Raw genomic sequence first — 14,625 nt, 5'->3', positions numbered from 1 at the left:
CCAAATTCTTTTAAGCCCAGGAATTCATTGGCAAATCTATTTACATCTTTGCTTACTCTTTCTCTTCTTCTGCATGTCACCAGTGATCCTGATGTCTGAGGGAATCTCTCAACTCATTCTGTCATTTCTGCTGTTCATGTAGTCATTATTTATTTATTAGAAGGTGGAGTTCTCTGGTGGTTTCCCATCCACTGCCTGGACAGGGTAAGAACGGTTTAGTTTCCACGTGGGGCTGAAGAGGGTGGTACATTTAGTCTGGTATGTGCAAAGACCCAGTTGTGACAGTGAATCTCTTAAGGACTTCTGTAAAACTCTGTCCTATTTCCCTTGGCTGTAAAATAGTGATGAAGCCTGTAAGGGATCCCACAGTTAGTGTGGGACTCAGTTCTGCTGAGCACTCTCTGGAAGAGGTATGGTTTCCTCTAGGCTGCTTGTTTCATAGCTGCTTCTTCTGGGACAATTTATGCCTATCCCTGAGGTAACTGAGACCAGGAGTGTCCATCTGATCCATGAGTTCCTCTGGTCTTGTGTCCTATAGCTGAATAGACTGGTATTTTGAATTTTGCTGTCTGACACCAGTCAAACTAAACATACACTTATTTTTAGCTGCATTGCTGTACAGTTGCACCAGAAGTTAAGCACCTACCAGAGGTCAGAACTGGATGAGAGCCAGCAGTCAGCAACAGGCCTTGAGCAAACATTGAGGAGGAGAGCAATCCTTTCCCTACAGGGTTATGATGTTGGTAAATTGCAAGATGTAATATATGGAAAAAATTAACTAAGGGATAGGGAAGGGTGATCCCACAGTAATAGCAGTATATGCTCTACTTGCAGTGAGGTTTGCCAGCTCATTTAGGATAACAATGTTTCCTAAGTGTTATAAAGAAAAAAGGCATCAGACTAGTAAAACAGATGCTATCTTGGCAGCTAGGAGTGGGAGAAGGGCGGGAATACTTACAGTGGTAGGCATGAAAGGCAGGTGTCCTAGGTGTTAACCTGTATAAACATCAAGCCTTTCCTCCTGTGTTTGAGTTTCTTCTTGTGCCTTTCTCTAGGTGCAGACAGCGAACTTGGTGCTGGAAGATGGGATGAAGATGAAGGGTTATTCTTTTGGCTATCCATCCTCCACAGCAGGGGAAGTTGTATTCAACACGGGGCTCTCTGGGTAAGGGAACAACAAATGATGTATAAGCATCAATACTTCTCTGGAAGCTTGTTGAAGTGTGAAAGCTCCTTTTTCCAAGCTCGTAGGGTCCTGATCCAAGCAGGTGGTTTTCTATATAAGGCTACATTGTAGTTCAGAGATACAGAGAGAGAGAAAGAATTAATGAAGATGACTCAGGCACACCTCTTGTGTCAAAGCATTTGTGCTGATAAGCACCTTTAAACACTTATCTAATGATGATAATGAGATACATAGGATTCTGATCACTTCCTACTGAATTGCTGAGTCAGAGCAGAGGAGCTGTCTGTTCTCCTTCCAGTGCCCAGATCAACTATAGGGGTTTGAAGCATCTGCAGCCTTCTTGGTAATGGAACTTGGTTTCTGAGTGCAAAATTTTTAAACTCCGAGTTGGTCACCTTTGTGACCCATCCCTTATGTCATTTGTTGGCTCATACCTCAGGTAAGGATGCTTTTATGCTCTATGCCCTTTCCAGCTAAAGGGCAGGATCAGATTCATGCCTAACCTAGCATGATTCTCTGTCCTCTTGAGTGGTAGAAGCCTATGGCTGACTTAGGTTGGCAGCCAAATGCTGCCGGTGCTTTTGTTGGACTACTTGAGCAGGGGGAATCTGGCCACAGGAATGGAGATTTTGGTAAGGACAGGGACATGTCCTCGGGGAGGTAAGACATCTCTGAAGCTGTTGATGCTTGAGCTTCTTCTGCAGTCATTCATAGCTGTCTTTGCTCATCTGCATTGTGTTCCCCAAATTCTGCTCTCCTTTGGAGATCTGAGTACTCACAGGATGAGTTTTTAAATGATGTCATTGGTGATTATGTTAAATTGCTGCAGAGGGGAATTAGTTTGCAGAGTTTTGCATTAGGAGACAATTATTTAAGCATTTCGACAGCACTAATTACTGGCTGTGTTAATATACCTGCCAACAAACCACTGGTTAACGTAGATCAGAATGATGGAGGGCACCAGGGCTCTCTTCTCATTGATAGATTATGGGCCATAAATCTTGGCACATCACAAAAGTCAAGGAGGACCTGAGGGATTAATTTCCTCTCCACATGTTACTGTGGCAGTAGAAGTTGTGTTTGTTCATTGTCTAATCATTTGGAGAGGATGCTGTGACAGAGATCTCTTCTGTGCTGGGGAGCATATGGGCATGGAGAAAACATTCAAAATGTAAGGTGGTATCTTCAGAGCCCCTATCCAGAATATGACCTTGATTGATTCACAGAAATGGAAGACAAGAGTTTGCAGCATTGTTGAAGAACCTAAAAGTGGCAGATTTCCTACCAGCCCAGGGGTTGCTGTCCATTGAAAGGAACCCTATAGCTGTACCTCCTGCTACTGATCACAGAGATAAAGATCTGTGTATCCAGAGGAACACAGCTGTCCCTTCTCCCTGACACAGGAAGAGGCTGTGCCTGTGTGAAGGAGGTGCCCAGGCTGCTGGGGCACACAGCAGTTTGTCATGATAGGGAACAAGAGGCTAGTGCAGAGGTTCTGATAAGCCTCAGACCTGCTTTCTGTGAAGTGGGTGTTTCTAGGTGCTGAGCGCAGTCAGCATGGGCTCTGTCCTGGTGTGATTAATAGGCTGCTCTGCACTGTGTCTCCTCATCTGGACTCCCACGTTCTGATTCATGCGGGAGGCAAAGCACTTTATGTGCATATAGCTTTCAGGCTTGAAGTAGCTGAAGCTTGCTGAAATGTTGTCATATGACTCTGGAATAGAAGGAAGAGAGCACTCTTTTGGGGGTGAAATGTTGAATTTTTGATAGAAAAGCATGAGGATGAATTTTCAGAAACATTTGCTGAAAAAAATAAACCTACTGTTGCAGCCATCTGTTTAGTATAGGAACAAAAAGAGGAGATTTCCAATTAAGAAAGAAGAAGAGTTACAACCCATAAAACGTCCCATGTTTGAAATGGTTCCATAAAGGTGTTTACCTCCAATAAGACTGTGTGTGTTTCCCAAGATATTCTAGTGAGAGAATGGGTTGACAGGAGTTTACTGAAATCGGGCAGACCTTTGGTCAGGCATAGCAAGGACCAGACCTTGAAGCACGTTTGGAGCTGGTGTTGCCATCTGCTCCTCTGTACTCCACACAGCATTGTTCCTGCTTAAAGGGCACTGTCCATGCCAAGCTCTGTCTGCACACCCCACCCAGACCCAATGGCTCTCTGTCCTTGTTTGCTGATTACAAATGACATGCAAAGGTTAATTACATTAGCTTTGTCACTTACAAGGAGTCTTTTGGAAGCATAGCCAATTAGCTCAGAAGGAGAGAGCAATGGCAAGCATGCACATGCTCTGTGCCTGGTACCTACTGCAGTTTTGGGATCACACTGCACTTTTTGTGGGTGGTTACCTGCAGCAGCAAATATAGATTTGAACATCAGGAGAGGCTTACCTGAAAATATTTCCTGGCCATTGTTCATTCGACCTGTCATTTCTCAGAGCTGGCTGGTGTGCTGCGTTGTCTATATCTGCCAGTCCCACTTTTGTGAAGAGCTTCCCAGTGTTTGACAGTTAATCTTCTGGCAGTAAATCTGGTGTTCCATAAAAATGTCTCTTGTGACTTGCTGATATCTGCTAGATGGCTGAACTTGCCAATTAGGTATTGTTTAAACAATAATGACAATAATAAATTATATTTTGTATAGGACAGATTCATCCTGGAGTGTCTTTATGCATTTGGCTCAATATTTGTGGGGATAACTTCATCTGTTGCTAAATTGCAGCTGCTTTTGGGTTGAAAGACATCAATTGCTTAATGGATATTTGCAAAAGCATACTACAGTATAAGAGAGAAAGTGAAGGACTGTCCATTAATTTGAAGCTGAAGAATAGGAGCATATAGACCATATTTACCCTGTCCCCTTATATGTGGTTGAAAGTGAGACTGGATCTACTAGGTCCAGAGATGATACTTTGTGGACTCCTAAGTTTGGTCCTCCACTGCAGAAGAATGTTCCAACATGCTTTCAGATCTGTCCTTGCTGAGAAGGGCATTCAGGCAGGTGCTTAACAAACTGCTGGGCTTCTGCCTGAGCTAACGATAGGACACACTCTGGGGCCTCTTTACCAAGGGTGGAATGCTGAATCCCAAAGCATTGTCTTCAACTTGCCTTCTTCAGGGATACACAAACCAGCTTCCAAGCACTTAGGAGTTTTTTTCAGGTGAAATAGTGTTCTGTGGGTGGGAACATGAAGATTGCCTAGAAGAGAGGCCAGGCCTCTTCTGGGAGAAACTACAGACGTGGGACCGTGGCAAGCTTTGTTTACAGAACCCATAGGAGGCAAGGACCTAGGGTAGTGATGAGGAATCCCAAGGACTTGTCTATGTCCTCCCCCACAAAAAGAGCAGTTAGAGCCCTGAACATCCCAAAAGATGCAAGCTCCAGATTGTGGAAGGGAAAAAGCCTGGGCAAACAGCTCTGTTGTCTGCTGGCTTTTCAGTTGGAGCCTTCTGATGCCACTGAGAGGGGGAAGCTCTTACAGCACGCGGAGGGAAGGGTGCAGCAAGGGCAAAGCACTGCCCAGGGGTGTGCCCAGGGAGAGGCCCGGCCAAGCTGTTATCAAAGGGTCCAGTGATACGCTGTGCAGGGCTGAGATCTCCCTGCCCTCTCTGTACTTGTTTCTCATGTTAAATCAAAGGACTCTGAGTTTGTTGATAGCTTCTGTGGTTTTCTTAAATGAAACGTGAGAAGCCAAAGTCTTTCCTTGTTCTCCATGTCAAATGTTTAAGCACAGATGGCAAAGCCAGGGTGTATTCACAGATGTGCTTGCTTTTATTCTGAGGATATCTTCACATGAATACCATTTCTGTCTTTTTGCCACATGGGAATTCAAACCTCTCTTGTTTTCACTGGGTCTTTTGTTTTTCTTTTGACTTCAGACCAATGTACTTTTCTTCTGCTTTTTCTTCATCTAGATACACCGAAGCCTTGACAGATCCCAGCTACAAAGGACAGATTCTTTCCCTGGCTAACCCCTTAGTTGGGAATGGTGGAGTGCCTGACACGGCTGCTTTGGATGAAATAGGCCTCAGGAGATTTCTGGAGTCTGATGGGATAAAGGTAATAGGGGGGGATGCAGTGCTGATCATAGGGTTGTGCCCAGCAGCCTGAGTGTGTAAGAGTTTACTGGCTCCCTCACAGAAGGAATCAGTGATACTCAACCTTTCTTTTTCTTCTTCTGGATATTGTCCTTTGGAGGAATGGTGGCAAAAGATACTCCATCTTGATTTCTGTACCAAGCCATGTGCCTTCAGGAAGTATCTGTTCTGAGGTGAAATGACTGTTTTATACACTAACTCCACTGAAAAATGGAGCTGACTTTTGAAATGTTACTTAAAAGTGAAAAGTTTTTTTAGACAAAAAATTAATCAAAATACAACACTTTGTCTTGTCTTAAATTTCCATTTTCTTTCTTTTGACAAGAAGTGTTTTGTCAGCTCAGTGCAATTTGTAGCTTTGGTTACCAAGCCATATTCTTCTATGGATTTCCTGGTCAAAATGCCTAGGTACAGTTGTGAGATAGCCTGAAGTTTGTCCATGATATGGTTTATGGTGAATGAATAGTGAAAATTGAAGGTACTGGATAAGTACAAAGTGATTTTACAGTGCAAAATGATGTTTCTTCTCTCTACAGGTTGCAGGTTTGCTGGTGCTGGATTACAGCAATGAGTACAGCCACTGGCAGGCTACTAGGAGCTTGGGAGAGTGGTTGCAAGAAGAACAGGTGAGCAATCTAGAGGTAACTACACAATGAGAATTGTCCTGGATGGAAAGATGAGCTCTTTATTTTGTGCTTTTTAGTGCAGAAACTAGATTTGAACAACTCGGCTGTTTATGAGTGGGAATAAGGAGGAGAAATGAAGAACTGCAGTGAGGCAGCCTTGGCAGACTGCTGCTGAGAGCCTGAGCTCTCAAGGTCAGGCTGGATGGGGCTGTGAGCAACCTGGTCTAGTGGAAGCTGTCCCTGTCTACCCCAGGGGGTTGAACGAGATGAGCTTTAAGGAGTTTGCCAGCCCAAACTGTTCTATGATTCTGTGGCATGTTCTCATAAAAGTGATCTGGCTGCTGCCTTCTTTCCATTTTAGCTGCCTGTTCTCTAACTTATCCCTGGATTTTCTTCAGGTGCCTGCACTGTATGGGATTGATACCAGAATGTTGTCCAAATTAATTCGTGACAAGGTATGATCTGCTTCCCTTGATCCAGTTGCATTAACCTTGCTGATGCTGGGCCCTTTCCACGTTCAGCAAACCTGGAGCAGAAATGGTACTGCTGGGCTGCCTTGACTTCAGATGCTGCTCAGATCCATATGCTCTTCCAAAGGCTTCTGTACTGCTGGGCAATGCTCTGATCCCAAGGAGCCCCCTCTCCCTGGCTCTGCTCTGGGTTTCCTATCCTGCATAAGTGAGCCAGCACAAGGTGATGTAAATGAAAGGCCTCAGGTAGTATCAGACACAACAGGTGGTTAATATCAAGCACATTGTCATGGTTTGACACTGGCCAAACTCCAGGCACCCACAAAAGCCATTTGCTCACTCTCTCTTGCTTTCGGCTGGGCAGAAGAGAGGGGAAAAAAAAAAACTAACAAGGGGCTCATGAGTTAAGAACTGGGAGGAAAACACTCTATGGGCAAAACAGGTTCAAATTTAAAGGTATAAAGTAAATTTATTATTAACAGAGTCAGAGGAGGATAATGAGAAGTAAAACAAGCCTTTAAAACACCTTCCCCCCCTGCCGCTCCCAGCCCCTCCCTCTTTCCCAGCAGCAGCAGGGCGTGGGGGTTGTGGTCAGTTCATCGCCTGAGATCTTTTTCAGTTCGCCCAGGGAGCAGTGTCTTTCCTCTGCTACGCCACGAGTCCCTCCCACAGGCAAAACAGTTTTCCCAAAACTGCTGTGGCATGGGTCACTTGTCCACTCATCTTTTAAGGACAGGCTGCTCAAGTTTGGAAGCAAGGGCCTTCTTTCTCAATCTCTGGAAGCAGGGGCCCTCTCTCTTTATTCGGGTCTCCCTCTGGATCACAGCTTTCTCTGACATCCACTCGCTCCGTCATGAGCACTTTTCCCCATGAGCTGTGAGTGGATGTCTGCATCCCCTGTCATGGATTACAGGGAGATGGTTTGTTTCAACATGGTCCTCACCATGGCTTGCAGAGGAATTACAGCTCCAACTCTTGGAGCACCTTCTTCCCCTCCTTCTCCACTGACCTTGGTGCTGCCATGTTGTTCTCTCTTACAAGTGCTGATTTCCTCCTCTTCTCTATCTGGAAGAAAAACTACTGCCCGTAGGTACTGTTGCCAACAAGTTCCACCAATTCAAAGATTCTTGCAGCATCCTGCAGTGCCAATAGATTGATTTCGTCTAGGTTCTGCATCAGGGAATCGCTCGCCATGGTTCTGCTGCTGGCCACGTGGCCCCACCGCTACTGCACAGGCGGTCACAGCTGCTGCAGTGCTGGTGCTGTTTAATGCGTCTCCTCATGCGGGGTGCTGGGAAGGAGAAGACAGTGCTGCCACTCCTGCCCTTCTGCCCGCGGCATGGCTGGCTAGGGGCGGCCAGGCAAGCAAGGCTTGCTGCGGGCTCCACTAAGATGGCGGCAGCTGCAGCGCATCGCTGAGGGCTGTGCTGGGAGGCCCTGGTGGCAGCGGCTCTCCTCCCCGGGAAAAAACTGTGTATGCACTGTTTTGATTTTCTTCTTAAATATATCATCACAGAGGCGTTACCAACCTCTCTAATTGGGCCAGCAGCATGTCCATCTTCAGAGCCATCAGAGGTTGGCACTGTTGGACATGGTGGAAACTTCCAGCAGCTTCTCACAGAAGCCAAAAAACCAGACTGTGCCAAACCTACCCACACATCTTAATTCAGAAACAGTCAAACAGAGCAACAAGTCCATGAGATATTGTGGATATTAGATCACAGACAGTGACACCTTTGGTCAGTGCAAATTCTCCTGCTTTTCTGAGACAAAGGAATGCCTACAGTCATCTAAGATGGATTCCTAACTTGGTTTTCTTTGCCTGAAGCCTGCTATTATTTTCAATAACCATTACTTTTCTCTGTTTTCCAAGAGCTGAAAATTGAGGTCATAGGTAGGATTATGTTATGAAATGAAGGTTAATGTGAAGGTACGCTTCACACTGGCTGAAACGGTGACCAAGGCCAGTCTGAATGTAAATTTGCCTTGCAGGCTCTTCTTTCCTAAAAGATTATCTGAAGCTGCACTTTTCTTTAGGTGATCAATTTGCAGTCTGCAGCCCAATCCCATGACGCCTTTCATTCCACAGTGCAAAACAGGAATGACCCACCTTGAATAGAGGAATATTTGTAGAAATGAATTCTTATAGGAATATTTGGCATTGTCCTGCTCTTACAGATAGCATACAAGTACAATTTAATACAATAGAAAATGGCAATATGTTTACTGCTTTCTTAAGACGTAATAGATCACCATTCCTTTTATTTAAAGTAAATACTTTCAGTGTTTGTCCTGTAACTTAGCAGTGTATGGCAGTGAGTCCCATTATACTGTGACTTTGAGTGGTATTGGTGTATGGCTTTTAAAAAAGTACATAATGTCACTTCTTCACCCAGTTCTCTCAGGTTGAAAAAAACTAATTAGTATTTCACTCCATGTCGCTATAAAAATTGGGGCTGGGAACAGGGCTTCCTTATAATAAATCCGGAAATAAGCAATGACTTGTTAAACTGGACTAAAGATAAATGCAGGGTGCCATTTGGCTGAGAACAAGGGCTTTAAGAGCTTCGTCATCAGCATTTATGGAACTCGCTGTAGGGTGGCACTCAGAACCATGGCTCTCAAGCACCACTCAGCACCCTCCTTTCCAAGAACAGGACTTGTTGAAAATGATGATGATCTTTTCAGGCTTGCTTCATGTGAAGCAGCTTGGAGCAGCTTTTTGGTGTAAGATGCTACTCAAGAAGACATAGGATGTCAGCCACTGTTAGAAGCAATTCTGTCCTTAAAACTTGCCCTTGTTAGTGTGCATGGCAGTGCAAGATATTGGCTGTTGCTTGCTCTAGAGAAGCGGCAAGAATACTTCAGGTATGGCAAGCCAGGGAAGTATCTCAAAGAAGAATCACTAAACCCAAGGAGCAATCCCAGTGTAATATCCGCAGAACAAGCTGAGTTTAACATGTTTGATTATGAAAGTGGGATGTGATAAATTTACCACAAAACATTGACTTCCTCTGTTTTACTTTCCCCTTCCATCCTTGAAAAGTTCTGTAATGCACACCCTGTCCCCATGCTGAAAAGAGGTTAATTCTAGATTAATCCCACTTACTCCAGGAGTGGGGCAAAGCCAAAGCAGGGATTTTTTTTCCACTGAGAACTTATGAGAAGAAGGATATGCTGCTGGCAGAACAAGAGTGTCCTAGCTTCTGCCAGGTGGTAACAGCAATATAGAATAGGGCTTGCTGGAGGTGATTTTTATTTTTAACAGCTTATTCAGAAAACAGCTGGGCTGACCTGCCTCCTACATAGCTTTGCCTTACACCAGTTCTGCTGCCTTGTACCTATCCACATGAGGCAGCTGAAAACCTCACAGTGGGTTTCCAAAACCAAAAAAGCTTCAAACCACTTTGTGGATTACTCTCAGATCTACATGACAGTTATGTGGGGATCTGAATTCTGATCTTCTTGGAAGACAACTCAATTTTGTATCACAACACAGCTTGCCAGAATGCCTATTAAGAAATTTTACTGCTGATAATGTCTCTCCACTGAATGAAGGGGTTTAAACAGATTTTTGATACTGAGGAAGGCTCATAAACTTCTGAAAATGCTAAAAATGGTTATAAACTGCCAAGAAACCATCTTTAAACAGCTGTTCCAGTTGCTGTGCCTGTCAACACCTTGTCCCAGTGTTCACAGCTTTTCCTTTGCTCATGCTTTGTTTTTTCTGATGTATTTCCACAGGGCACAGTACTTGGGAAGATTGAATTTGAAGGTCAACCCGTGGAGTTTGCAGACCCAAATGAGCAAAACTTAATTGCAGAAGTTTCAACAAAGGTGAGAAGTTCTTCTGTAGTATCAGCGCTGTACACTCCAGGTAGTAACTGCTCCCCATTTGCTCTGGGGATCAATCAGTTCTTCTAAACAAACAGTTTGGGGATGTTTTCTAAACCATGCACCTTTCTAGACCTTTGATGGACTGTTTTCTCAATATCTCCATGGCTCCTTAGGTGCAGTGTTGGAGATAAAAAATGGTTTGTGTTGAGCTGAATGTGGTCTGAACCATACTCTGATCAGAGAATTTTGTGTTGCAAAGACAGAGAAGTATTGGGAATACAGTTAGACCTGGTATATGGTGGATATTTTCAAACATAAAAAGAATTAATAAAAAGAATGGTTGCTTTCCTTAAAAAAAATTCAGGAAATATCACAATACCATTTGATAATCTGTGTTCAGGCATAATTTTGTTGAAGTGATTCCAGAAGAGATTTCTAGATATCAAAACCAGACCAAATTAGGAATCCTCTGCATCTAATATTACTGGAATTGGCTGCTATGCCCATAGATCTGAACAGACCAGCAGTGAAGTTTTTACTCTGTTAGCTGGGCATGCAAACTGTGTTCAAGTACAAGCTGAGAAGAACGTTAGAAATTGTGAGGATGTAGGAAACCAGACCCATACTAAAAATAGTAACTATTCTTGTACCAATGCAAGGGCTAATGTCTTAAACTGTGGCCCCTTTGTAGATTTAATTGGGGGATAAAGAGTGCCCTGGATGCTTAATTCCATTGAGTGAAGTGAGAACTGGGTGTATGAGTCTCTTTTGCAAATTGTGTGCTTGCTATGGTATTTGCAGCTCCTTCAAGATCAGTGAGGCTCTGGAAGAGTTCTGCAAACAGTTGCTTGTGTACTATTCTGCACACAAGCTAGTGTGTTCATGGCATGGGTGAAAAGCAGTCCTGAACAGACTGGTGAGCGAGCAAGTGGGAGTTTGTAGCACTCTCCATCCAGGCTTGGATTTACAGTAGTGACTGTTATCCTGGGATGCCATTGGAATACAAAGGCAACCTTGCAAATCTCACCTTGGGGGATCTCCCCAATTCATGCCAACACCTCTGCTGTGTTTTGAGTCAGGGCTTTGTTGCTACACAGGCAATTGCTTACTGAGGTTGTGATCTAGGATTGCAAGGTGCAGGTGGAGCCATTTCGAGCAGTTTCTCAGAAACAGATAAGATTGCTGATGCTAAACTCTGCAATTACTAAGACAGAATTATTGTAAAGATGCTGAAAATAGCTTCTTAAAGGGAGATATAATAAGATTAACAGCACTTTGGTGTTCTTGTTATGTTTATAACTTCATTTTATAGGCTTAAAAAACCACATCGCATATAAAGCTGTAAACGAGGTAAGCTGTTTAATGTTGGTAATTACTGGACATGATAATCTGTCTGTTGCCAAATGGTGATTTTCATGTAGATCAGAATACAGTATGATCAGGAATCTGTCTATCTATTGTACACTAGGAATGATTGATTTTCTTTATTATATCCTACCCACCCCCTGCCCTTGATTAAATGCTAGTGATATAGACTCTGCTTGCTAACATTGCCTATCCAGGGCAGGGAATGTAGAAAACTGCCAGTATTCTGCAAAGACTCTTGTTGGAGATTTTTTTTTGGTGCGTGTGATTGTCAGGGTCACAGAGCAGATGAGAGATATTTAACCACTCCAAGCTAAAAGGTCACATCTCTCCACACATGCAGGCCCACGTACTGTTTTTGTTCTTGGCAGTAGTACCAGCAGGAGCTTTTACTCTCCCTGACCACTGGTTTGCAGCCTCCCCACATAATCCTTTCAGACTGGGACAGTTTTTTTAATGGGCTGTGCCATGAACAGGTGAGGGAAATCCTCTGGCTTTTTATTTTAACAATTCTCTGATCCAGCTCCCAGTCTAGTTTCTGTCTAAACATACTCTTGGCCAGATGCAGGGGACAGGTCAGGTCTCTGCAAGACAGTGTGTGACAAGTGGGTTGTGGAGACAGCAACATCTAAAATCAGTATTGCTGCTGAAGGACATCTTGTAACAAATCATAGCTAATTAATTGGACTGGGAGAAGTTTTGAAAGTAAGGTAATTGAAGTACCTTGAAGTGGTGTTGCCTCACAACTCCCTCTAGTAATGAGAACAGCCAAGGAGAACCTTTAAAGGAGGTTTTTGCTTGATAATATTTTGTTATGTTTTTAAGTATGGATGTTGTGAGAAATTGAGGGGTCTTCAAAAGCCCCTTTTGAAAAGGACAGTGAGTTTTTCTCAAGAGTCTCTGACACGGGATGCTAAGCTAGTTTCTGTGAGAACTGAACACCTTAATCTTCTTGAGATTTTTGAAACCCACCACCCAGAAACCTGAAGGACAGCAGGTAGAAGACCCATAAAATTCCTGTGCAGTGATACAGTTCCATTGTGGACAGTTGGAAGCAGAATCTGCTTGCGTATCAGTAACTGTAAAGGTACCATCACATGTCAGGCACAGCTTCTTATCAGAAGCCTGGAGTGATCTAACAAGACCCAGGTTCAGTATGATTCTACTCATTCTAAAAAAGGATTGTAGGATACTTTGCCATCTGATTATGTAATGTAAACTACAAGATTATGTTCCTGCACGAAAATCTCCTTTCTGCATTACACACCAGGAGTCACAGCAGCAGTGGTAACTCTACTGGCTCAGGGCTGAGTCACATCCTCAGAGATGGAGTAGGGACCACTGGTGATTCATGTGTGGCAGCTTGAAGCCTTGTAGTGAAGGGAGGTGCTCCTTGCACCCCATTTCTTGCACCCTTGCTCCTGACATGGCAGTAAGTCTCTCCTGATGATGATCAGAGCTGTCCTCACACAGGACACACTCTTGCATTCTGAAAACCTCTGCATTTCAATCTCTGCAAGGATAAAAGTTCAAACAACAACTGAGTTAGGGTAACACACAGGGAGGAGTTGCAATATTCTGCTAACAAACTTCATCTTGAATTATCTGCTGAAGGAATGTCTTTCCTTCTGGCTGATCATATTTCTCCTTTTAAAAGATTCAGTTTGTCACCCCACACCAGCCATATTGGATATGGATTTTAGTATCTTTTCATAAGGAGGCCCAGCTGTGTAGTATGGATGCCAGGGAAGCTGATTAAAAGGGAGTTACTTAGGGTAAAAAAGAAAAAAAAAAGAACAAAAAAAAAAGGGCTTGTTTTTTCCAGTGATACCCAAGAGAAAACCACTTTGGGCAAAGTACATTTGTCAATCTCATCTGTCAATATCATCTTTCAGAGGCTGAGTGTAACTGAAGGTAAGCACAGAGTTTGTTTTTAGGAGGAATAAGGCAGCCTTATGTGGTTATTGATGAATAACATCAATAACTGCTGCCTGCAGTCATGTAACAAGTAAAGTAATTCAACAACCTTCAGAAAGAAGCTGTCCATAAATAACCTTACATCAGTGCTAGAGCTGTCTGACAGTGCATCTGTAATGGCACAGTATCAAGGCCATATAACATACAGTGGTTTGACTTCACTCTCTTCCATTCTGGCTGTGACCAGTAGATAACTGGGTGTACAAAAAATGATGGTCCAGATTTGGGACTGGTGACAATTTATTTTGTGGAATGGGTTAAGGAACAGCAGCTGGAAGAGAAGTTGTGAGATAAAACTGCCAGGTCCATATGAACATAGGCCATGCTCGGTGAGAGGCCTGGCCTGGTCTGTACTGCCATGATGCACAGGTCACTCACAGGCCATCTCCAGCTGTGCTGTGCTTTGGTCTTACTGGGACTGGCAGGTTGGGGTGGTATTTCATGTGATGGATCTGTAGCTGGTGCCAAGCAGCCTTGCTCCACTGGCATTAGCAGGATGACTGCACTTCAGCTGAAAATCTCACACTGAGTATCTGGCCTGTTTCTCTTGGGCTTCAATAATCTCTGGGAGCTGGCTTTTTGCTTCACTGCTAATGAGGTGACACACATGAAAAAACCTTGTCATTAGCTATGGAAACAAGGAATTGCTTAGGAATTACTGCTGTAATCAACAGTATATAAAAGAGCTTTGTAACTTCTGCTTTCACGGAAAATGAAGGAAGCAGTAATGTCTGCAGTATTCCTGGAGATTTCCACATAAATTGATTAAGTACCAGTTGCTGCACATTGGTGAAAAGTTATTCTGCTGCCTATCTTCCCTGTGTTTTGGGGACAGGGTGTGATCTGTCATTCACAACATTGTCTGTCTTTTTATAGGAAGTCAAGATTTATGGCAGAGGGAATCCAATTAAAGTTGTAGCTGTTGACTGTGGGTTGAAGCACAACATTATCCGTCTCCTAGTAAAGGTAGGTCAGCGCTTGATGCCCCTTGTCACTTATTTTGCTTTGGCAAGAGCCTCACCTGTATTCACGAGCCTTCCTTACACCTGGACAC

General features: G+C 43.7%; 1 protein-coding gene across 1 annotated transcript in view; it reads left to right on the top strand.

Moving 5' to 3' along the window:
* Positions 1-14,625, top strand: part of CPS1 (carbamoyl-phosphate synthase 1) — a 98,622-nt gene that overhangs the window by 7,894 nt on the left and 76,103 nt on the right. Inside the window, exons 2-7 of the mRNA XM_048310348.1 lie at positions 1,056-1,165; positions 5,114-5,258; positions 5,833-5,922; positions 6,321-6,377; positions 10,137-10,229; positions 14,448-14,537. Coding sequence (XP_048166305.1) covers positions 1,056-1,165; positions 5,114-5,258; positions 5,833-5,922; positions 6,321-6,377; positions 10,137-10,229; positions 14,448-14,537 — 585 coding nt within the window. The remainder of the gene's footprint in view (positions 1-1,055; positions 1,166-5,113; positions 5,259-5,832; positions 5,923-6,320; positions 6,378-10,136; positions 10,230-14,447; positions 14,538-14,625) is intronic.

This window comes from Corvus hawaiiensis, chromosome 7 (genome assembly GCF_020740725.1).
Source record: "Corvus hawaiiensis isolate bCorHaw1 chromosome 7, bCorHaw1.pri.cur, whole genome shotgun sequence".
Lineage (NCBI taxonomy): Eukaryota > Metazoa > Chordata > Aves > Passeriformes > Corvidae > Corvus > Corvus hawaiiensis.
The sequence above is the reverse complement of the archived record's forward strand: the minus strand, read 5'-3'. Positions and strand labels throughout refer to the sequence as shown.